The 23,537-nt window shown below is 59.7% G+C and overlaps 2 protein-coding genes across 4 annotated transcripts in view; both read right to left on the bottom strand.

Annotated features, from left to right (window-relative positions):
• Positions 1-885: 885 nt before the first annotated feature.
• LOC109256350 (SLAM family member 9-like) overlaps positions 886-23,537 on the bottom strand; it is a 33,604-nt gene continuing 10,952 nt past the window's right edge. Inside the window, exons 1-7 of one of the 3 annotated variants that reach the window (XM_053908875.1) lie at positions 22,065-22,557; positions 18,966-19,369; positions 17,653-18,045; positions 16,995-17,285; positions 16,344-16,478; positions 16,067-16,143; positions 886-1,457 (exon numbers count right to left, since the gene is read on the bottom strand). In XM_053908875.1, the coding sequence (XP_053764850.1) occupies positions 1,365-1,457; positions 16,067-16,143; positions 16,344-16,478; positions 16,995-17,285; positions 17,653-17,935 (879 nt within the window). In that variant the 5' untranslated portion in view covers positions 17,936-18,045; positions 18,966-19,369; positions 22,065-22,557 and the 3' untranslated portion in view covers positions 886-1,364. Of the gene's footprint in view, positions 1,458-16,066; positions 16,144-16,339; positions 16,479-16,994; positions 17,286-17,652; positions 18,046-18,965; positions 19,370-22,064; positions 22,558-23,537 lie in introns of those variants that run through there. The other 2 variants (XM_053908873.1, XM_053908874.1) reach the window with 2 other exon arrangements.
• On the bottom strand, positions 2,872-8,824 carry LOC128778806 (SLAM family member 9-like). Its single transcript, XM_053908879.1, has 3 exons — positions 8,522-8,824; positions 4,106-4,498; positions 2,872-3,737 (listed from the first exon to the last, which is right to left on the bottom strand). The coding sequence occupies exons 1-3, from the start codon at positions 8,592-8,594 to the stop codon at positions 3,361-3,363; spliced, it is 843 nt and encodes a 280-aa protein (XP_053764854.1). The 5' UTR covers positions 8,595-8,824; the 3' UTR covers positions 2,872-3,360.

Here is a 23,537-nt window from a genome sequence, read left to right as displayed (position 1 = left end):
TGAGGCCTCCCCTGCAGATCTGAAGTTTTGTGCGTCTTACTAGCTGGCCCGAGGCTAAGAATAAGGCATCTCTCAGACTGACTGTGCCCTGTGTGCAGAACAACCAGTGTCCCTGGACCTGATCCCAGAGCTGGGGATGGGGTGCCCTCAGGGTCCTCAGTCTTTCCTCTTCAAATTCTTCCTTCCTCTGCCTGGATTCTGCTGCTAGGTCAGCCCCCCCAGGCCCCCCGATGCTGGGAAGGGGGCGCCCACGGGGCGGCCCCACAGGTAGGTCCCGGGGACGAGGCGGGGGGGGTACCGGGTTCTGGTCCGCGTTCTGGACCTGCAGGAAGCTGGGGCCGAGCGCCAGAGTAGGACGCGGGCGCTCAGCGAGGACCTCGTGCAGAGAGCAGGGCAGATACGGGGACACACGGGCTGCCGGTGGTGTGGACGCCACGGGGGAGCAAACGAGGGAGCAAAGGGGACCTCCAGGTGTTGCTGAAGCCAGTGGGCGGACGGTGGGACCCGAGGGAGCTGGAAAGGTCATCACAGCCCATGGAGGAGCCGGGGAGGGGGAGGGTCCCGTGAGACAGGAATCGGGTTTCCCACAGGTGACTGTGCCTCCCAGAGCCCATGCTCATCAGGCGGCCGCGTGAGTGTCAGCTCAGGACTGGAGACACAGGCTCGGCGCAGCCAGGCTCCGGCCTCGGACTCAGCCAGAGTCACCAGGGGAGAGGTGGTGGCAGGGGAGAGAGGAGGGCTCCGCGGGGACCAGCAGAGGATGGGGGGGGTGGGGGCAGTAAGAGCCGGAGAGGGAGGGGCTGGGGGTCCTGCTGTGGGCAGAGTCACAAGGGTCAGAGTGAAAACAAACTTTTTCAAATTAAACCTGAAATTACAGAGCCATAATAGGTCTTAGACAAATTTCATCTGTTTTTTTTTTTAAAGTGGTTATTTACACATATATTGGGCAGAGAGACAGAAGGAAAATGCACATACTGACAATTGGCTGGTGGTGAACCGGTCGAGGCTGGAAGTTGAGACTCCGTGTCGATGGGTCCCAGAGGCCGAGGGTCCGGACAGGACGACGGACGGTTCACAGACGTGGGGAGAGTGGGCTCCGTTGACGGTTGCCAAAGGGGCTGAGGCTGAGCGGAACCGGACCACAGCTTTGGACTCGTTTAACGACGAAGGTCCCCCTCGATCTGCCGCGATGGGTGTCTTCTGCTTAACTTGTGCACAACGTGTCCGCATAGAGATTCGCTGAGGTTGGATGAATCCGGTCCCTGCTGAGAGCAGTCAGAGGGGGAGGGGGCACGACCAGGGCCGCAGGCATCGCGCGCACAACAGAGGTGTCGGGGGGAGGCTGGATTCCCTGCTTCTTCCAGTTAAATCACCCTCATGCCCTGGCCTGGGTGGCGGACCTCACTGTAGACTGTCGTGAGCGGTGTCTCCTGTTCGAGATGTGGTTCCCCCGAACCCTGGAACGCAGACAGAGGGTTCCTGCCACAGCTGAGGGACACAAGGGCCCCAAAGGGACCCACACAGATGCCATGGCGCTCACCTGACCTCCCCCCAAAGCGCCCAGCACTGCACGGACCCCGTGTTAATTCTGCCCTGTCTGGAGAGGGATACAGAGGCAACGAGGCCAGAAACTGCTGATCCCTGGGTTTGACAAACTCACACCCAGACACCGGGACGCGGGAGAACCCAGGCCTCACTTGCTTCCTGTGGTCTCGGGACATTTTCCCTGAATAACAGATGTCACCAAAACAGGCCCTGTGCTCTTCCTGCGACCCTGCAGGAGAGTCCCACGGATGGAGCTTGAATGAGCCTTGGAAACCTGTACCCTCCCCCACCGTGACCCCCTCGGTCACGCCCACACCCACCAGCCTTCTGCAGGGACACCCCTTAGCAGCAAGATGCAGGGGGAACAGAGCTGAGGGTCAGTAGGGGGCGGGGGGAGGTACATGGCCCCGGTAGGAGAAGTGCACCTGCCTCTCCCAGGCTCCAAGCTCTGCTTCTTCCCACGTGAGCACCGAAGGTACAGTCCAGCTCCAAGGATCAGGAACGTGATGCCAAGAGCCCCCAGGATTTCTCTCAAGTAACCAGCACCGGCCTGTCCAAGAGGACCTGTTTGCCTCTCACGCAGACAGTGAAGAAAGATGAGACAAGAGACAACGTCACATGACCGTTGCCAGGCACGTGGAGACGTGTGAAGGGACCCCGTCTCGGCTGGAGAGGGGGGAACACGGCAGGTCCTGTCGCTCAACCAGCGCCGGGCCCCTGCTTGGGGCCAGGGGGCTGGGAGGCACAGGACAGGGCCAGGCGCTTGAGCGGCTCAGCCGTGGGGGGAGGGCTGGGAAAAGGCCGAAGGCAGCCAGCCAGGGCCATGGCGGTGCACTAGAGGTTCACAGCCCGTACACGGGTCTCCAGGGAGGGCTTCCCGGAGGAGGTGAGGGCCGAACTGAGTTGAGGGAGGAGCCGGAGGGAGGAGGGTGAGCGGGAGGCAGGAGGCTCCTCCAGAGGGGTAGCGGTCACTGAGGGACGAGCTTCCCCAGGGACTCAGGGATGCTGAGGCAGCAGGGGGACGATGGGGTGGAGGGACGAGGCGGCACACAGGCAAGCTGGTCGCTGCTCACTCAGGGACATGCTGACGGTGAGCAAGTCAGGTGGGGAGGCCGAGGTGGGACAGGAAGACAAAGCAAAAGCAGCCGCGGCCCCTCCCTCTGGTGTCCTTAGCCACAGCATCAGCTCTGGGGGGTGGGAGGGCCCTGTGCTCCTGAGAGGAGGCGAGGGGTGAGGGCAGCTCAGCGGGGGCTCCTGCAGGGCCCTGAGCAGACGAGGTGAGGAGCCCTGCTTGAGGTCAGTGCCTGCTGGACGGGACCCCCGGCGTGGCCTCCTATGGGCCAGCATGGGTCACACACGGTGGGGCAGCTGCAGGCAAGGGGTCCCTGGACGGGAGTAAGTGGGGAAGGGGAGGACGCGGGACTGGAAGGTCTGGGGGAAGAAGGAGCAGCCTGGCCAGAGGCTGAAACCTGGGGAGCCCAGGACACATCCGGGAATCCAGGCGAGCACTTGGGCGGGAAGCGTGTCCCCAAGACCGGAGACGGGCACACGAGCCCCGACGCCTGAACCCTGCAGGCAGCGGCTGGCTCGGCCTCCCTCAGGTGGCACCGACCACTGACTCTCCCCCCTCGCTTGTTGGAAACCTCCTGGGACACACAAGGACTGAAGGATGAGGCAGGGGTGAGGTACCCGAGGGGGCTGCCTGCACCAGCAGGGGTGAGGGGTGCAGAGGAGCAGGAGAGAGACACCAAAAGGCAGAAGCAAGCGGGATGTGCCTGCCAGCTACCTGGACGGGTGACGGTGGCAGGAGGTGACCTAAACATGGGGGACAGAGCCCGGAACCCTCACCCAGGGGGACCTGAGCCCCGGGAGTCCCCTCCCCTCTGACAGGATGCACTCACCGTGGGCGCAGACTTTCCCAAGGTCCTTGGTGGCAGTTTTCCGGTCCCCTGGGTTGCTGACCACACAGGTGATGCTGGGGCTGGGCTGGCTCAGGGGCAGCTTCAGAGCCATGGTCCAGGGGTTAGGGGCCGGTCGTGGGACCCCTCTCTGCTCCAGCTCCCTGGGGAGGCTCTCCCAGGACACATTCACGTCCTCTCTGGTTCCCGGGGCGTGGCACTCCAGGGTGACGTTGCACCAGTCTGGTGTGATGGATGGAGTCTCGGCCAGGATCTGGGGGCAGGGCACGAGCTCTGGGGCCCAAGGGACAAGAGGACACAGAGTCATGTGAGTGGGGAGCATCACGCCTCAGGCTTTCTCGGGTGGAATCTCACTGTCGCCCTGGCATCCTCCCCTCAAGGATGGTGAATCAACTTTACAGATAAGACAGACTTGACCCAAATAGACAGCGAGTGGCTATGAGGACCGGAGCCACTGCGTGAAGCCTCAAGCGTGATGTCAGCTCTGCCTCGACATGTGGTGAACACACCGCATCCAGTTTCAAGGGAGAAGCCAGAGCCTCAAGGTGGGGTCTGGAAGGGATCCTGCCAGGGGGGCCAGAGACACTCCCAGGGACAAAAGGAAGGGGTAAGTATGTATTGGGGGAGGAGCCACCACCTACCGTAGACAGTGAGGTGGAAATACCGGTTCGTTTCTCTTCCTCCTGTTAAGGAGACTCGAGCCCAGTAGTGCCCACTGTCCTCAAGGGTCAGGTTGTCAATCCTCAAGGTCGTGGTGTTGAGCACATGGACCCTCTTCTCGAGCTTGTCCTGGAAGTTGACCAATTTTGGAACATCTTCCCCAGGAGACACGTGCAGGAGGAGTAGGTAGTCGGACTTGTTTTTAATGGCCCAAGAAATCTTCTCCAGCTTGAGTCCTGGAGCTAATTCTGGACTTCGGGTCATATGAAATGACACAGAACCTCCTTGAGTTCCCGTCAGAGAAACCACGTTTCCAGAATCCTCCACTTGAGATCCAAGAGTTCCAGAACCGTTGACCACAGTGCTGAAGGCGCCTAGGGCATTGGAAACAGACACGGTGAGTGTTTGGTCATTGAGAATAAGGAGAAAACCCCAGAACCCATGGCGCTCATGAAATCCGCCCAGTAGACTCCCTTGACCCCGGGAGGCGGGACAGAGCAAGAATTTGGAGCCATGCTGGAATCGGGTCCTGGTCCTCGTGGGGCGTCCCCTTGAACCCGGTCCTGACCTGCTCTCCCGCAGTGTCCTCGCCGCCTAACTCTGAGAGTCTGGACGTGACGACATCACGGATCGAGAGCCCCCAGCACATCTGGGCCGATGCCAAGTGCCCAGCGTAGGAGGCAGCTTCCACCGTGGCTGCCCACACGCTGTGGGAGCCCGGGCCCTGGAGAGGGGGCCGCGCCCTGTGACTTGCTCTGGAGCGGAGTGGCCCAAGGTCAGGCTCAGGGAGGCTGTGCTACGGGAACCCGCACTCCAGTCGCTCAGGGGCTGAGACAAGGGGAGATTCTGAGACTGAGGGGGGTCCTGTCACACAAGGTAGAGGCATCACGCCCTGGTGGCTGCACCCCTCGGGGCCACAGCAGGGAAGGCACACAGGGGAATCGCCCGTGGGGGTTTCTCTCCCTCCAGAAGCGGCGCGATCTCTGCTCATGGGTTTGGCCACCTAGTCACAGGGCCCTGGCTACCCACTCAGAACTGGAAAATGTGGGAGAAGATATGATGGGTAGGTGAGCTCTGCTGTGCCTGCCACGAAGACCACGCTTCCCCAGCCGGTCCCCGAGACACCCTCAATGTCCTTCCTCAGTCACCTCTTGCAGAGCCGTGACCAGAAGGCAAGGGCCTCCGGGCCGCCCCTCCGGACCCCAAAATGCCCCATGCGGCACAGCCCAGGGGACCTGATACCCTGGGTCCTTCTGGAGACCGGGATGGGAAAGAAGGGGACGGGCAAAGAACGACCTTGTCCTGAAAGGAAGCCCATGTGTCCCCTGCAGCAGGGCAGGACCGCCTGGGGGACCGCTGCCTGCCAGGGCCCCAAACCCCTCTCCAGGTCTGTCTTCACGGGGGGCCTGCCCCCTCACTGTGTTCACATCGTTCCTGGCTCTCCCAGGAAGCAGAGAACCCAGAGAAGGGCTCAGGCCAGTATTGCTTGTAGAAGATTCCGGATCCTTCTACGCAATGATGCCCTCACTAACTCCCTCATTCTGACAGCAGGCGGCTGCATCCCGCCTGACGCTGCCCGGCACGGACGGCAGGTCCCTGTCCCCACGTGCCACCTGCTGTGTCCCATTGCGGTTTGGATCTGCTTGTGTCCTTGGCTTGTCGTGTCCCATTACTTTAGAGGAGCCACCGCACCTGTCGTAAGAGAAGCAGCCTGTTTTCTAACACAGATAACGTAACTCTTCTCCAACACGCACATCACCTCTGTCTGTGGACTCTGGCCCCGCTCTCAGCCTCAAGAAGCTGGATGTACCCGTTACTTGTAAGGCTTATTGGTTTTACGTCTTGCAGAAAACATCGGCCCCACAGCAAAAGTGTGCTGTGAACTCGGTCTGGATGCCTCTAGAACTTTTGCAGTGTTGGTGTGTGAATGTGACCGGAAGGGACTGTGCTTGGGTCTCAGACCAGGAGGTCCCTTGCAGCAGGGCGGTGAGGACGGGGGAAGGTCCGGGAGGCTGGAGTCCTCCGCTCTCTGCAGCCTGTGGCCTCGGGCAGTCATGTAACCTCCCTGCCTTCTCCTTGAGTCTCTGACGAGGAGACAATGACCGTGCTCCCCTCAGGGAACCGTTGCCAGGGTGTCAGAAGGCGAGAGCTTTCCCTTAGGTGTGAGCTGTTCCCATCAGGACGATGCTTGCTCCTGGCAAGCACAACTGGGGTCCGCCCCGAACTTCCCAGGTCCCGGATGGAGCCCTGTGCTCCCCACCAGCTGCCCTCTCGGGGTCTCCTCCCGGGATCAGGGACGGACTCCCGGGAAACAGACACCCATGGTGCCGCCCCACAGGCGGCCACGGGAGCCAAAGTCCCGCCGGGCCTTCCGCTCAGAGCCATGGAGCTCTCAGAGCCATGTCCACGGCAGCAGGTTTCCATGGTCCCTGTCAAGTCCACAGCACCAAGAAACTGAGCACACCTGTGCAGGGGGGCAGCGTCCTAGAGACGAGGGAGGACCGGATACTGTGGCTCCACATGGTGTGGGCATCTCCCCATTTCTCTCCACTGGGCTGCTGCCCATGGAGCCGGCTTCCCTCTCCCCCAGCCCAGGGCTTCCCCTGCAGGGACCTGCCTGCACCTCTCCCCCTGCCCTACCCTGCCCTGCGAAGGGGCTCAGTCTCAGCGGTTCCCAGCAGTCCTGGCCTCTCACTCCCCAGCTATTCTCCTGGGAAAGGGCACCCAGGTACCTGTCCGCCTGTGGCAGGGCAAGACCTCGGGCACCTGCTGGGAAGGAGGCAACCAGGGAGGGAGGAGGCTCAGCCCTCAGGCTGCAGGGGAGGGCCTGCCCCCCAGGCTGGATGGTGAGCCTGGGCTTCAGGAGGCTGGAAGCCGACTCAAGCTCGGTTGAAGGCAGTGAGAGCTCTCAGATCAGCAGAAGGTGCTAATCCCAGAGAGGAAGGACAGAAGGACAGAGAGACAGACGGCCAGGGACACAGGTGGCTGTGATCCAGAGAGCCAGGATTTATTTAACAAGATAACATTTATTTTATTTTATTGTTTTTTTTTTTTTTTACATTGATTTATTTTCCAGAGACAGAGACAGAGAGCGGGGGAGGGGCAGACAGAGAGGGAGGCACAGAATCCCAAGGAGGCTCCAGGCTCCCAGCTGTCAGCACAGAGACCGACTGGGGGCTCAAACCCACCAACCGAGACATCATGACTGAGCTGAAGTCCCAAGCTTAACCGACTGAGCCACCCAGGAGGCCCTGAAGAAGATAAAATTTAATATTCAGCAATGAACATAAAATTTTACTTTTCCCCCCTTCCTTCCTTTCTCCTTCTTTCTTCCATTTTTCTTTCCTTCTTTCCTACATAATCTTCCAACCCAGATGTTGACGGAGAAAACTCTACGTAATCTCACATATTTTTCCAGTTAATAAAAATTAAAAGAAAGAGAAAGCCTACAATTTGTTGTGGCCATAATACTGAGATCAAAGAGATGTCAACGCCTTACAAAGCTCATTTTTTTTTAAATAAATTTTTAAATGTATTGATTTATTTTGAGACAGAGACAGAGCATGAGTGCAGTGGGGACAGAGACGGAAGGAGACACAATTGCAGCCTGACAAAGCACAGAGCCCGACGTGGGGCTCTAACACGTGAACCGTGAGATCATGACCTGAGCCAAAATCAAGAGTCGGACGCTCAACTGAGCCCCCAGGCCCCACAATCCTCATGTCTAATGAGAAACGCCCTGCTTACAGATGCCCCAGGTTCGGGAATTTCCTAGAACCCCTGCATCCCCCTCCCCCAGAGAAGCCAGGGCACTCAAGCAAAACATGGCAGGAAATGAAATTCCCAGGAATCCATGGCTCTGGAGACCTCGGTCTTGTCCTTTGTTTTTATTTCATCTGTTACACGAAGGCAGATGGTCTCGGGGGAAGTGCTAATGGGACTATCTGGGTTTCATCAGGACAGTCTTTCTTTCAGTTCCCTTTTGGGGACCTGCTACTTCCCTTCCCGTCACCCCGTTCACCCCGTCCCGGGGCCCTGATTATCAGTGCCCTCGGACATCCACACCCTTCCAGCAAGTGGGCGCAGACACCCTCAAATTCCGGAGGCCGCCCTCCCTTCCTGGTTCCTTGTGTCCGTGCCCTCCTCTCGCCCCAGAAGCGGGACCAGCGTCCTCCAGCTCCGACGGGGACCCTGGGTCGGCCCCCTGCTCCCCTCACAGCTGCAGAGGCAGCCTCTCCCCTGTGCCAGGCGGGTCCCGGCTCAGAGCCAGATGCCCCCCTCGTGCTCCCTCACACAGTTGGTATTTCGGGCTGTTCCCCACAGACATCAGACACACGGGACCCCCGCCTCCCTGCCCCGCACACCGGCCTCCCACCCGGGGAGCCCGGGCCACTCACTGAGGACGAGGCTGCTGAACCCCAGGAGCCGGGAGGCCCAGCACAGGTGGGGGTCTTCTGAGCGGGCTCCCATCACAGGCTGCCTCCTTCAGGCTTGGTCTGGGCCGAGTTGGCTGTGGAGGAAACATCCAGAAGGCAGAGGCAAGAGAAGAGGCGAGCTTCTGCTCAGAACACTCTTAGGCTCTTCCCACCCCAAGGGCGGAGCTAACTGTCTAGGACAAGCTGGCTGGTCTAGATAAGCCATTCAGATGCTTCCTCTTCTCTCTGGCACCTGCAGTGACCCTCGGGAAGGCTGGTGGAATAAACATAGGAACCCCCCTCGGTGAGGCGCTGTGTGGGAGACGCCCCGTCCTGTGGGCACGACCAGCGTGGCGATCTCAGCTCCCCAGCTGGCAGCCAGCGGGACCCCTTACCTGTTTCCCTGGGTTCACACCCTGCCCAGGCAGCCCTGCTCCCCAGGGCCAGCCGATGGCCAGGCCCAAAGTCGCACAAACCACTGTACCAAGCACACGCCCCTCCCGGCCCCCTGCTTTGGGCCTGTCCGTTGTCTTTACACCATGAACGAGTCATGTTTCCTCTCTGACTTTCTCTGAACTTCAACAGTCCGGGGTCAAAGACGCTCTGAGCACAAGAACAAAGCACTTTGTGGGAAGGGCCCACCCCCACACCCTAGTGCAAACACGGGCATTTCCCTATTGCCGGCACCCCAGGCCCTCCGGGCACCCAGACCCGCCCTGCCCCCCCACAAGGCAAACCCCCCCAACAGGGCAGCACCCCACCAGCACGTCCCCCTAAGGCTCTGCCAGCCCTGGGCCCGCTCTCACACACAGGCAGGGGGCAGGGACGGGCCCCTCCGTCCACAGGCTCGGCTGCCTCAGACTCACGGCCACCTGCTGAGGGTCAGGCCTCTTCTCCCCAGTCGGGGCCCCACGACCTCTGAGAACCTTGTCTTCTGTGGACCCTGGGGGAGCAGCACCATAACTCCCCCCAGGCCGTGCCCTTTCCCCACCCACGGAGGCTCCCCCCAGCTGCTCAGAGCCTCGGATCCTAAGGCTGGACCCCAGGATGGCTGGGGACACGCACTGAAGGTAGTCAGCCTATGGGCTGGGAAGTCCCTTCTGGGGATGTGGAAGCCCATCCTAAGGGTGTGGACGACCATCGCAGGTCACTCAGCAGGGCGGAGCAGGGACTGGGCTCCTAACCGTGACCTCTGAGACCCAACATCCCAGCCCCTGTCCCTTCCCACCGTGTGGCCTCCAAGAGTCCCCCCGTCCACTCTGGGCTCCCCGACCTGCTCTGTGCTCTTGGACAAGAGAGCATCAACATCGCCTTCTTCCCCCGCTCCCGTCCCGTAACGGGGACGGTCCTTCAGAAGGCTCAGTCCCTGGCCTCGCGGTTAGAAACTCCTCGGACGGAGGCCACACCCGGGCAGCTCACCACTCACTTCGGCGTGATGGGGAGCAAGTCGGCAATGCCCCTGTGCCTGTCCCTGCACCCCCGGGGAGCACCTCGGGGGAAGAGTGTCTGCTCACCCAAACCACTGCGTGGGGGGCGGGGCCCAGGGCCCAGGAGGGAACCCCAGCAGCTGCAGGGCAGGGACACGGGAGGGGCCGCCAACACACGTGCCACGCCGGCACCCTACCAGGGACATTTCGACCCCACGTGCTGATCTCTGTCACTCGCCGCCGTCCTGGGCAGCAAGAGCTAACGTCACCCGCGCACAGCGTGTCTGGTTTCTGCGGTTCCCAGGCTCGGTCCCTGCGAGAGGCGGCGGATATCAAGATTAGCGTCCATTTTACAGATGAGCAACGTCGGGGCCCATTTAGGGTATTTGATGGGCCCACGGTCTGGAAGCCGGGCCATGGCGGGGCCAGGCCCACATCTCAGGCTCATAGGCCACTGGTCTGTCCAGACCTCAGTCCCTCCTGACCTTCAGAAGCCCCACTGGAGGGGAAGGGGGAGGGAGGCCAGGCCTGCCCCCGGACAGCCTCTCTCCTTTCTCACACCCCCAGGCAGAGGAAACAGGCCCTGTGGCCTGTTTCAGGCCTGTTCCAGGAAACACAAGGTTTCTACTCGACGCTCAATGACTCACTTACACACCAGGAACGAAGAAATGGAATTTTAAACTGAATGCACGGTACCGTTTACACTGACAACGCAAAAGTGAAGTGTTTAGGCACAAATATCACAAAATATGCAAGGATCTTTATGAGGAAAACTACAAGACTCTCAGAAACAAAATCAGAGAACAACTAAGTACATGGGGAGATAGACCATGTTCATGGATAAGAATGCTCAATGTTGTCTAGATATCCAAATTCCCAACTTGATCTATACATTCAGTCAACCACAATCTGCAGCCCAGCACGTTATGTTGTAGACATTGGTCACGTGATTCCGCAGTTTGCATGGAGAGAAAATGACCCAGAGGAGTCATTTTCTATGTTGCAGAAGAGCGAGGTGGAAGACTGACACCCCCTCCTTCAAGACCTCCTACACACTTACAGCCATCAAGACACTATGGATTTGGTGAGAAGAACCAAACGGTGCAACAGGATAGAGAGCTCAGAAATAGACCCACGTATAGACGGTGAACTGATCTTTGACACGGAGCAAAGGCAATGCCATGGACGAAAGACAGTCTCTTCAACAAATGGTGCTGGAACTACCAGACGTCCACGTGCTAAAAAAAAGAACCGAGACACAGAGATCACACCCTTCCCAAAAACTAACTCAGCGGATCAGTACCTCTATATAAATGAAGAATTGGGAAACTCCGACAGGACAACATAGGAAAATCTAGATGTTCTTGGGACTGGTGAACACGTTTCAGAAAGACACAAAAGGCACAATTCATGAAAGGAAGATGACGTAAACAGGAATTCAGTGAAATGAAACAGTTCTGCTCTGCAAAGGCAATCCCGGGAAGGAAAAGACAAGCCACAGACAGGGAGAAAATATCTGCAGAAGACACAGCTGATAAAGAAGTATTAGCCAACATATATAAAGAACTCTCCAGACTCAACATTAAGAAAACATACAACCCAATGAAAAGAGGCCGAAGACACTAACAGACACCTCACCAGAGAAGACACGCTGATGGCAAAAAGCACAGGAGAGATGCCCCACATCATATGACATCAGGGAAAATAAATAAACAGCTAAATCCAGAGAATGGGCCGTCACGCACCACTAAAAGGAAACGAGCTATCAAACCACAAGACTTGCGGGGAACGTAAATGCCTGTTACCACATGCAGGATGCCAATCTGAAGAGATTACACACTGTATGATTCCAGCTACATGAGGTTCTGGAAAAGGCAAATTAATTTTTTAAATCTATTTAAATATTTTCAGAGACAGAGAGCACCCAGCAGAGAGACAGAGGGAGATGGAGAGAGAGACAGAGACACAGAGAGAGAGAAGCCCAAGCAGCCTCCAGGCTCTCATCACAGAGTCCAATGCGGGGCTCCGACCCCTGATCTGTGAGATCATGGCCTGAGCGGAAATCAAGTGTCGGAAACTTAACCAACTGAAACACCCAGGGGCCCCAAAAGGCGAACTTATGGAAATAGTAGGATTTTTAATCATATGTGTAAAACATGATCTTTGTCATCGGGATCCACCTTCCAGAGAGAACACAGAACAATTGATTTCCTGTGTCATTCATTTTGTTTAATTGAACCTAACAAACCTTAGACTACTTTTTTTTTGTAGACTCTGCTCCCAACGTGGGGTTCGATCTCACCACCCTCAGATGAAGAGTCTCGCCCTCCAAAGACTGTGCCAGACAGGCACCCCTAGACTTTCCCTTAAATTATTTAAATGTATATTTAGTTTTGAGGCAGAGAGTGCGCAAGCAGGGGAAAGAAGAGAGAGAGAGGGAGACACAGAATGCGAGGCAGGCTCCAGGCTCTGAGCTCTCAGCGACTCCTCCTCCAGGGAGCAAACCTTCTCTCAGGACCAGGTATCACCCCCATGACCTGCGACCTCAGGGATCCCCTGCATCCCATCTCCCTCCCCCGGGATCGGCCCTCACCTCTTAGGGTCTGTCTCAGAGGATGGGGCAAGCACCCCACTCTGCCCTCCAGCCTCTTTCACCCCAGAAACCTGGATCGGGACCTCGGACCTCAGACCCAAGATACTCCAGGGATCCCTCTTTCCGGCGGTCACCCACCCCCCTCCCAGCCCCAGATCCCCCTCCCACCTCCCCCTCCTCAATCACAGTCGCTGCCCTCAGATCCCGCCCTCACCCCTCACCCCGCACCCCTCCTACCTCTCGACCTCGCCCCCCACCGCTCACCTGGGCTCCTACCTTCCAGGTTTGGCTCCTGATCCCTGACTCCTGGCTGCACATTTATGTCTGCACTGCCCCCCCTGCCACCTGCCCCCCCTCCCAGTGTGTCTGGCGCTGATCTCCCCCTTCTGCCCTGTGGTGGGTCTGGGCTCCAAGGGAGAAGTTCCGCCGCCCCACCCCCCTCAGCACCGCCGGCCCCACCCCCACCCCCCCCCCCCCAGTCGCCCTGAGCAGCCTCCCTCCAGGCCCTGAGCGCTGGCCACCGCCGCCACCTGGCGGCCGAGGACCGAACTGCCGCTGGAGACTTCCTGCCAAGAAGCCTTCACCGTGGGTTCACCTGCACACACAGGTCATGAGCGCCTACTGTGTGCAGCACAGGGGCAGGGAGAGACAGGGAGCTGAGTCCTCGTCCGAGAGGAGCTCCCAGGCTGGCGGAAGCAGTTCAGGCCTCGGGAAGCAGGTCAGTTCCGCAGACGGAGCAGACAGAGTGGGGACATCTCGCCTCACCGGGGAGCCCGGCCATCTTCATGGGGTGGGGGGGGGGGGGGGGGGCGGGGCACAGGCCTCGAGCGTCCCCGGAGGGCAGGGCCCTGTGCAGGGGGCTCTGCACCTTCTCCAGGACCCCCTGTGGCTCCGCGGTTCTCTCCTCCCCACCTGCTCTATAGAGGTGCCGGCACCCGCACCAGGACCCACAGGAAGAAGGTCGGGATCCGAGTGGGAGGGGCCGCAGATGACAGACCACAGGCTCTGTGACCCGCCTTGTGTGCACCCCCAGAACAGGCCAACTCGGCCATCCTGTTCCGGCTGCCTACGGAGATGGTCCAACTGGAGAGAGGCGGGCAAGGGCTCACGTCTGGGGACAGGGACTTTGGAGTTTATAAGGACATAGGGAGACTCCTGGGGGCCGGATGCAGGAGGCACAGTCGGCTTGTCCCCCGCGCTCCCTGGGGCTGGCCCTTGTCTGTCCCTCTTGTGTTTGCCGCTGCGGGTCCCCGGGAGCTCATTGGGAGCCGGGGAACAGGGGGTGGGTGCTGGGGGCGAGGGCAGAGTAGACAGCAGGGAAGAGTGAAGGTGACAGACCACCCTTAACCTACCAGAAACACTGGGAAAGGTGCCATGGCCCCATCCCCACTCACAAGTTGTCCCTCTCCAAGGGCCATAGCCCAGGCAGGGGAAACTGAGGCACCACAGGACAGGGCCGGCTGCCAGGTGCCCTCCTCTCCTGCCCCTCATTCCTGGGTGTCCTGGATGAGAGTCGTGTGGAGGACGCCCCCCTCCGGCCCTGCTCTGTGGACACACTGGGTTTCGGGGTGGGGGGAGATTGCTGCTGCCACAGCCCCTGATGAACGCTGTAGGTCCGGGCCACACCCGCCTGCACACACCTGCTGGGAGAGCAGAGGCAGCCCACACCTCGTCCACCTCACTGCTGGACAGCTGACGACAGGGACGGGCAGGACAGGGCGATGCAGGCGGAGGCCAGCACGGGGTCTCTCCCACCCATGAGCCCAGCGCCTCCTCTCTCTCCTGCCCCCACCCGGCCTGGCTCTCTGGGCCTTGAGGCCTCCCCTGCAGATCTGAAGTTTGGTACGTCTTATTAGCTGGCCCGAGGCTAAGAATAAGGCATCTCTCAGGCTGACTGTGCCCTGTGTGCAGAACAACCAGTGTCCCTGGACCTGAGGTCCCAGAGCCGAGGGTGGGGTGCCCTCAGGGTCCTCAGTCTTTCCTCTTCAAATTCTTCCTTCCTCTGCCTGGATTCTGCTGCTAGGTCAGCCCCCCAGGCCCCCCGATGCTGGGAAGGGGGCGCCCACGGGCCGGCCCCACAGGTAGGTCCCGGGGACGAGGCGGGTACCGGGTTCTGGTCCGCATTCTGGACCTGCAGGGAGCTGGGGCCGAGCGCCAGAGTAGGACGCGGGCGCTCAGCGAGGACCTCGTGCAGAGAGCAGGGCAGATACGGGGACACACGGGCTGCCGGAGGTGTGGACGCCAGGGGGGAGCGAACGAGGGAGCAAAGGGGACCTCCGGGTGTTGCTGAAGCCAGTGGGCGGGCGATGGGACCCGAGGTAGCTGGAAAAGTCATCACAGCCCATGGAGGAGCCAGGGAGAGGGAGGGTCCCCCTGAGACAGGAATCGGGTTTCCCACAGGTGACTGTGCCTCCGAGAGCCCATGCTCATCAGGCGGCCGCCTGAGGGTGTCGGCTCAGGACTGGAGACGCGGGCTCGGCACAGCCAGGCTCCGGCCTCGGACTCAGCCAGAGTCACCGGGGGAGAGGTGGTGGCAGGGGAGAGAGGAGGGCTCCGCGGGGACCAGCAGAGGATGGGGGGGTGGGGGCAGTAAGAGACAGAGAGGGAGTGGCTGGGGGTCCTGCTGTGGGCAGAGTCACAAGGGTCAGAGTGGAAACAAACTTTTTCAAATTAAACCTGAAATTACAAAGCCATAATAGGTCTTAGACAAATTTCATCTGTTTTTTTTTAAAGTGGTTATTTGCATATGTATTTGGGGAGAGAGACAGAAGGAACATGCACATACTGACTATTGGCTGGTGGTGAACCGGTCGAGGCTGGAAGTTGAGACTTCGTGTCGATGGGTCCCAGAGGCCGAGGGTCCGGACAGGACGACGGACGGGGCACAGACGTGGGGAGAGTGGGCTCCGTTGACGGTTGCCAAAGGGGCTGAGGCTGAGCGGAACCGGACCACAGCTTTGGACTCGTTTAACGACGAAGGTCCCCCTCGATCTGCCGCGATGTGTGTCTTCCGCTTAACTTCTGCACGACGCGTCCGCATAGAGATTCGCTGAGGTTGGATGAATCCGGTCCCTGCTGAGAGCAGTCAGAGGGGGAGGGGGCACGACCAGGGCCGCAGGCATCGCGCGCACAACAGAGGTGTCGGGGGGAGGCTGGATTCCCTGCTTCTTCCAGTTAAATCACCCTCAAGCCCTGGCCTGGGTGGCGGACCTCACTGTAGACTGTCGTGAGCAGTGTCTCCTGTTCGAGATGTGTCTCCTCTGAACCCTGGAACGCAGACAGAGGGTTCCTGCCACAGCTGAGGGACAGAGGGACCCCAGAGGAACCCACACAGATGCCATGGCGCTCACCTGACCTCCCCCCAAAGCGCCCAGCACTGCACGGACCCCGTGTTAATTCTGCCCTGTCTGGAGAGGGATACAGAGGCAACGAGGCCAGAAACTGCTGATCCCTGGGTTTGACAAACTCACACCCAGACACCGGGACGCGGGAGAACCCAGGCCTCACTTGCTTCCTGTGGTCTCGGGACATTTTCCCTGCATAACAGACGCCATCAATACAGGCCCTGTGCTCTTCCTGCGACCCTGCAGGAGAGTCCCACGGATGGAGCTTGAATGAGCCTTGGAAACCTGTACCCTCCCCCACCATGACCCCCTCGGTCATGCCCACACCCACCAGCCTTCTGCAGGGACACCCCTTAGCAGCAAGATGCAGGGGGAACAGAGCTGAGGGTCAGTAGGGGGCGGGGGGAGGTACATGGCCCCGGTAGGAGAAGTGCACCTGCCTCTCCCAGGCTCCAAGCTCTGCTTCTTCCCACGTGAGCACCGAAGGTACAGTCCAGCTCCAAGGATCAGGAACGTGATGCCAAGAGCCCCCAGGATGTGTCTCAAGTAACCAGCACCGGCCTGTCCAAGTGGACCTGTTTGCCTCCCACACAGACAGTGAAGAAGGATGAGACAAGAGACAACGTCACATGCCCGTTGCCAGGCACGTGGAGACGTGTGAAGGGACCCGGTCTCGGCTGGAGAGGGGGGAACACGGCAGGTCCTGTCGCTCAACCAGCGCCGGGCCCCTGCTTGGGGCCAGGGGGCTGAGAGGGACAGGACAGGGTCCATGTGTTGAACGGCTCAGCCGTGGGGGGAGGGCTGGGAAAAGGCCGAAGGCAGCCAGCCAGGAAACCTCCCGGGACACACAAGGACTGAAGGATGAGGCAGGGTGAGGTACCCGAGGGGGCTGCCTGGACCAGCAGGGTGAGGGGTGCAGAGGAGCAGCAGAGAGACACCGAAAGGCAGAAGCAAGCGGGATGTGCCTGCCAGCTTCCTGGACGGGTGACGGTGGCAGGAGGTGACCTAAACATGGGGGACAGAGCCCGGAACCCTCACCCAGGGGGACCTGAGCCCCGGGAGTCCCCTCCCCTCTGACAGGATGCACTCACCGTGGGCACAGACTTTCCCAAGGTCCTTGGTGGCAGTTTTCTGGTCCCCTGGGTTGCTAACCACACAGGTGATGCTGGGGCTGGGCTGGCTCAGGGGCAGCTTCAGAGCCAGGGTCCAGGGGTTGGGGGCCAGTCGTGGGACCCCTCTCTGCTCCAGCTCCCTGGGGAGGCTCTCCCAGGACACATTCACGTCCTCTCTGGTTCCCGGGGCGTGGCACTCCAGGGTGACGTTGCACCAGTCTGGTGTGATGGATGGAGTCTCGGCCAGGATCTGGGGGCAGGGCACGAGCTCTGGGGCCCGAGGGACAAGAGGACACAGGGTCACGTGAGTGGGGAGCATCACGCCTCAGGCTTTCTCGGGCAGAATCTCACTGTCGCCCTGGCATCCTCCCCTCAAGGATGGTGAATCAACTTTACAGATAAGACAGACTTGACCCAAATAGACAGCGATGGCTATGAGGACGGGACCCACTGCGTGAAGCCTCAGGCGTGATGTCAGCTCTGCCTCGACATGTGGTGAACACACCGCATCCAGTTTCAAGGGAGAAGCCAGAGTCTCAAGGTGGGGTCTGGAAGGGGTCCTGCCAGGGGGGCCAGGGACACTCCCAGGGACAAAAGGAAGGGGTAAGTATGTATTGGGGGAGGAGCCACCACCTACCGTAGACAGTGAGGTGGAAATACCGGTTCATTTCTCTTCCTTGTGTTAAGGAGACTCGAGCCCAGTACTGCCCACTGTCCTCAAGGGTCAGGTTGTCAATCCTCAGGGTCGTGGTGTTGAGCACATGGACCCTCTTCTCGAGCTTGTCCTGGAAGTTGACCCATTTTGGAACATCTTCCCCAGGAGACACGTGCAGGAGAAGTACGTAGTCAGACTTGTTTTTAATGGCCCAAGAAATCTTCTCCAGCTTGAGTCCTGGAGCTAATTCTGGACTTTGGGTCATATGAAATGACACAGAACCTCCTTGAGTTCCCGTCAGAGAAACCGGGTTTCCAGAATCCTCCACTTGAGATCCAAGAGTTCCAGAACCGTTGACCACAGTGCTGAAGGCGCCTAGGGCATTGGAAACAGACACGGTGAGTGTTTGGTCATTGAGAATAAGGAGAAAACCCCAGAACCCATGGCGCTCATGAAATCCGCCCGGTAGGCTCCCTTGACTCCGGGAGGCGGGACAGAGCAAGAATTTGGAGCCATGCTGGAATCGGGTCCTTGTCCTCGTGGGGCGTCCCCTTGAACCCGGTCCTGACCTGCTGTCCCGCAGTGTCCTCGCCGCCTAACTCTGAGAGTCTGGACGTGATGACATCAGGGTCGAGAGCCCCCAGCACATCTGGGCCGATGCCAGGTGCCCAGAGTAGGAGGCAGCTTCCACCGTGGCTGCCCACACGCTGTGGGAGCCCCGGCCCCGGAGTGGGGGCCGCACCCTGTGACTTGCTCCTGAGCGGAGTGACCCAAGGTCAGGCTCAGGGAGGCTGTGCTACGGGAACCCGCACTCCAGTCGCTCAGGGGCTGAGACAAGGGGAGATTCTGAGACTGAGGGGGGTCCTGTCACACAAGGTAGAGGCATCACGCCCTGGTGGCTGCCCCCCCGGGGCCACAGCAGGGAAGGCACACAGGGGAATCGCCCGTGGGGGTTTCTCTCCCTCCAGAAGCGGCGCGATCTCTGCTCATGGGTTTGGCCACCTAGTCACAGGGCCCTGGCTCCCTACCCAGAACTGGAAAATGTGGGAGAAGATATGATGGGTAGGTGAGCTCTGCTGTGCCTGCCACGAAGACCACGCTTCCCCAGCCGGTCCCCGAGACACCCTCAATGTCCTTCCTCAGTCACCTCTTGCAGAGCCGTGACCAGAAGGCAAGGGCCTCCGGGCCGCTCCTCCAGACCCCAAAATGCCCCATGCGGCACAGCCCAGGGCACCTGATACCCTGGGTCCTTCTGGAGACCGGGATAGGAAAGAAGGGGACGGGCAAAGAACGACCTTGTCCTGAAAGGAAGACCCATGTGTCCCCTGCAGCAGGGCAGGACCGCCTGGGGGACCGCTGCCTGCCAGGGCCCCAGACCCGTCTCCAGGTCCGTGAGCTGTCCTCACGCGGGGCCTGCACCCTCACTGTGTTCACATCGTTTCTGGCTCTCCCAGGAAGCAGAGAACCCAGAGAAGGGCTCAGGCCAGTATTGCTTGTAGAAGATTCCAGATCCTTCTACGCAATGATGCCCTCACTAACTCCCTCATTCCGACAGCAGGCGGCTGCATCCCGCCTGACGTTGCCCGGCCCGGACGGCAGGTCCCTGTCCCCACGTGCCAGCTGCTGTGTCCCATTGCGGTTTGGATCTGCTTGTGACCTTGGCATGTTGTGTCCCATTACTTTACAGGAGCCGCCGCACCTGTCATAAGAGAAGCAGCCTGTTTTCTAACACAGATAACGTAACTCTTCTCCAACACGCACATCACCTCTGTCTGTGGACTCTGGCCCCGCTCTCAGCCTCAAGAAGCTGGATGTACCCGTTACTTGTAAGGCTTATTGGTTTACGTCTTGCAGAAAAACATCGGCCCCCCAGCAAAAGTGTGCTGTGAACTCAGTCTGGATGCCTCCTAGAACTTCTGCAGTGTTGGTGTGTGAATGTGACCGGAAGGGACTCTGCTTGGGTCTCAGACCAGGAGGTCCCTTGCAACAGGGCGGTGAGGACGGGGGAAGGTCCGGGAGGTGGGAGTCCTCCGCTCTCTGCAGCCTGTGGCCTCGGGCAGTCATGTAACCTCCCTGCCTTCTCCTTGAGTCTCTTATGCAGAGACAATGACCGCGCTCCCCTCAGGGAACCGTTGCCAGGGTGTCGGAAGGCGAGAACTTTCCCTTAGGTGTGAGCTGTTCCCATCACCACGATGCTTGCTCCTGGCAAGCACAACTGGGGTCCGCCCCGAACTTCCCAGGTCCCGGATGGAGCCCTGTGCTCCCCACCAGCTGCCCTCTCGGGGTCTCCTCCTGGGATCAGGGACGGGCTCCCGGGAGACAGACACCCATGGTGCCGCCCCACAGGCGGCCACGGGAGCCAAAGTCCCGCCGGGCCTTCCGCTCAGAGCCATGGAGCTCTCAGAGCCATGTCCACGGCAGCAGGTTTCCATGGTCCCTGTCAAGTCCACGCAGCAGGAAACTGAGCACACCTGTGCAGGGGGGCAGCGTCCTAGAGACGAGGGAGGGCCGGATACTGTGGCTCCACATGGTGTGGGCATCTCCCCCTTTCTCTCCACTGGGCTGCTGCCCATGGAGCCGGCTTCCCTCTCCCCCAGCCCAGGGCTTCCCCTGCAGGGAGCTGCCTGCACCTCTCCCCCTGCCCTACCCTGCCCTGCGAAGCGGCTCACTCTCAGCGGTTCCCAGCAGTCCTGGGCTCTCACTCCCCAGCTATTCTCCTGGGAAAGGGCACCCAGGTACCTGTCCGCCTGTGGCAGGGCAAGACCTCGGGCACCTGCTGGGAAGGAGGCAACCAGGGAGGGAGGAGGCTCAGCCCTCAGGCTGCAGGGGAGGGCCTGCCCCCCAGGCTGGATGGTGAGCCTGGGCTTCAGGAGGCTGGAAGCCGACTCAAGCTGGGAGGAAGGCAGTGAGAGCTCTCAGATCAGCAGAAGGTGCTAATCCCAGAGAGGAAGGACAGAAGGACAGAGAGACAGACGGCCAGGGACACAGGTGGCAGTGATCCAGAGAGCCAGGATTTATTTAACAAGATAACATTTATTTTATTTTATTGTTTTTTTTACATTGATTTAGTTTCCAGAGACAGAGACAGAGAGCGGGGGAGGGGCAGACAGAGAGGGAGGCACAGAATCCCAAGGACGCTCCAGGCTCCCAGCTGTCAGCACAGAGACCGACTGGGGGCTCAAACCCACCAACCGAGACATCATGACTGAGCTGAAGTCCCAAGCTTAACCGACTGAGCCACCCAGGAGGCCCTGAAGAAGATAAAATTTAATATTCAGCAATGAACACAAAACTTTACTTTTTCCCCCTTCCTTCCTTTCTCCTTCTTTCTCCATTTTTCTTTCCTCTTTCCTACATAATCTTCCAACCCAAATGTTGATGGAGAAAACTCTATGTAATCTCACATATTTTTCCAGTTAATAAAAATTACAAGAAAGAGAAAGCCTACAATTTGTTGTGGCCAAAATACTGAGATCAAAGAGATGTCAACGCCTTACAAAGCTCATTTTTTTTTTAAATAAATTTTTAAATGTATTGATTTATTTTGAGAGAGAGACAGAGCATGAGTGCAGTGGGGACAGAGACGGAAGGAGACACAATTGCAGCCTGACAAAGCACAGAGCCCGACGCGGGGCTCTAACACGTGAACCGTGAGATCATGACCTGAGCCAAAATCAAGAGTTGGACGCTCAACTGATCCCCAGGCCCCACAATCCTCATGTCTAATGAGAAACGCCCTGTTTACAGATGCCCCGGAGTCGGGAATTTCCTAGAACCCCAGTACCCCCCTTCCCCGGACAGGCCAGGGCACTCAAGCAAAACATGGCAGGAAATGAAATTCCCAGGAATCCATGGCTCTGGAGACCTCGGTCTTGTCTTTTGTTTTTATTTCGTCTGTTTCACGAAGGCAGATGGTCTCGGGGGAAGTGCTAACGGGACTAACTGGGTTTCATCAGGACAGTCTTTCTTTCAGTTCCCTTTTGGGGACCTGCTGCTTCCCTTCCCGTCACCCCGTTCACCCCGTCCCGGGGCCCTGATTATCAGTGCCCTCGGACATCCACACCCTTCCAGCAAGTGGGCGCAGACACCCTCAAATTCCGGAGGCCGCCCTCCCTTCCTGGTTCCTTGTGTCCGTGCCCTCCTCTCGCCCCAGAAGCGGGACCAGCGTCCCTCAGCAACGACGGGGCCCTGGGTCGGCCCCCTGCTCCCCTCACAGCTGCAGAGGCAGCCTCTCCCCTGTGCCAGGCGGGTCCCGGCTCAGAGCCAGATGCCCCCCTCGTGCTTCCTCACACAGTTGGTATTTCGGGCTGTTCCCCACAGACATCAGACACACGGGACCCCCGCCTCCCTGCCCCGCACACCGGCCTCCCACCCGGGGAGCCCGGGCCACTCACTGAGGACGAGGCTGCTGAACCCCAGGAGCCGGGAGGCCCAGCACAGGTGGGGGTCTTCTGAGCGGGCTCCCATCACAGGCTGCCTCCTTCAGGCTTGGTCTGGGCCGAGTTGGCTGTGGAGGAAACATCCAGAAGGCAGAGGCAAGAGAAGAGGCGAGCTTCTGCTCAGAACACTCTTAGGCTCTTCCCACCCCAAGGGCGGAGCTAACTGTCTAGGACAAGCTGGCTGGTCTGGATAAGCCATTCAGATGCTTCCTCTTCTCTCTGGCACCTGCAGTGACCCTCGGGAAGGCTGGTGGAATAAACATAGGAACCCCCCCTCGGTGAGGCGCTGTGTGGGAGATGCCCCGTCCTGTGGGCACGACCAGCCTGGTGATCTCAGCTCCCCAGCTGGCAGCCAGCGGGACCCCTTACCTGTTTCCCTGGGTTCACACTCCCCCCCGGCAGCCCTGCTCCCCAGGGCCAGCCGATGGCCAGGCCCAAAGTCGCACAAACCACTGTACCAAGCACACGCCCCTCCCGGCCCCCTGCTTTGGGCCTGTCCTTTGTCTTTACACCATGAACAAGTCATGTTTCCTCTCTGACTTTCTCTGCACTTCAACTGTCCGGGGTCAAAGACGCTCTGAGCACAAGAACAAAGCACTTTGTGGGAAGGGCCCACCCCCACACCCCAGTGCAAACACGGGCATTTCCCTATTGCCGGCACCCCAGGCCCTCCGGGCACCCAGACCCGCCCTGCCCCCCCCACAAGGCAAACCCCCCAACAGGGCAGCACCCCACCAGCAGGTCCCCCTAAGGCTCTGCCAGCCCTGGGCCCGCTCTCACACACAGGCAGGGGGCAGGGACGGGCCCCTCCGTCCACAGGCTCGGCTGCCTCAGACTCACGGCCACCTGCTGAGGGTCAGGCCTCTTCTCCCAGGTCGGGGCCCCACGACCTCTGAGAACCTTGTCTCCCGTGGACCCTGGGGGAGCAGCACCATAACTCCTCGCCGGCCATGCCCTTTCCCCGCCCACGGAGGCTCCCCCCAGCTGCTCAGAGCCTCGGATCCTAAGGCTGGACCCCAGGATGGCTGGGGACATGTACTGAAGGTAGTCAGCCTATGGGCTGGGAAGTCCCTTCTGGGGATGTGGAAGCCCATCCTACGGCTTTGGACAACCATCGCAGGTCACTCAGCAGGGCAGAGCAGGGACTGGACTCCTAACCGTGATCTCTGAGATCCAACATCCCAGCGCCCGTCCCTTCCCACCGTGTGGCCTCCAAGAGTCCCCCCGTCCACTCTGGGCTCCCCGACCTGCTCTGTGCTCTTGGACAAGAGAGCATCAACACCGCCTTCTTCCCCCGCTCCCGTCCCGTAACGGGGACGGTCCTTCAGAAGGCTCAGTCCCTGGCCTCGCGGTTAGAAACTCCTCGGACGGAGGCCACACCCGGGCAGCTCACCACTGGTCACTTCGGCGTGATGGGGAGCAAGTCGG

This window comes from Panthera pardus, unplaced genomic scaffold (genome assembly GCF_024362965.1).
Source record: "Panthera pardus isolate Hobbes unplaced genomic scaffold, ASM2436296v1 HiC_scaffold_21, whole genome shotgun sequence".
Lineage (NCBI taxonomy): Eukaryota > Metazoa > Chordata > Mammalia > Carnivora > Felidae > Panthera > Panthera pardus.
Note: the sequence above shows the minus strand (reverse complement) of the source record. Positions and strands in the feature narration are given on the sequence as shown.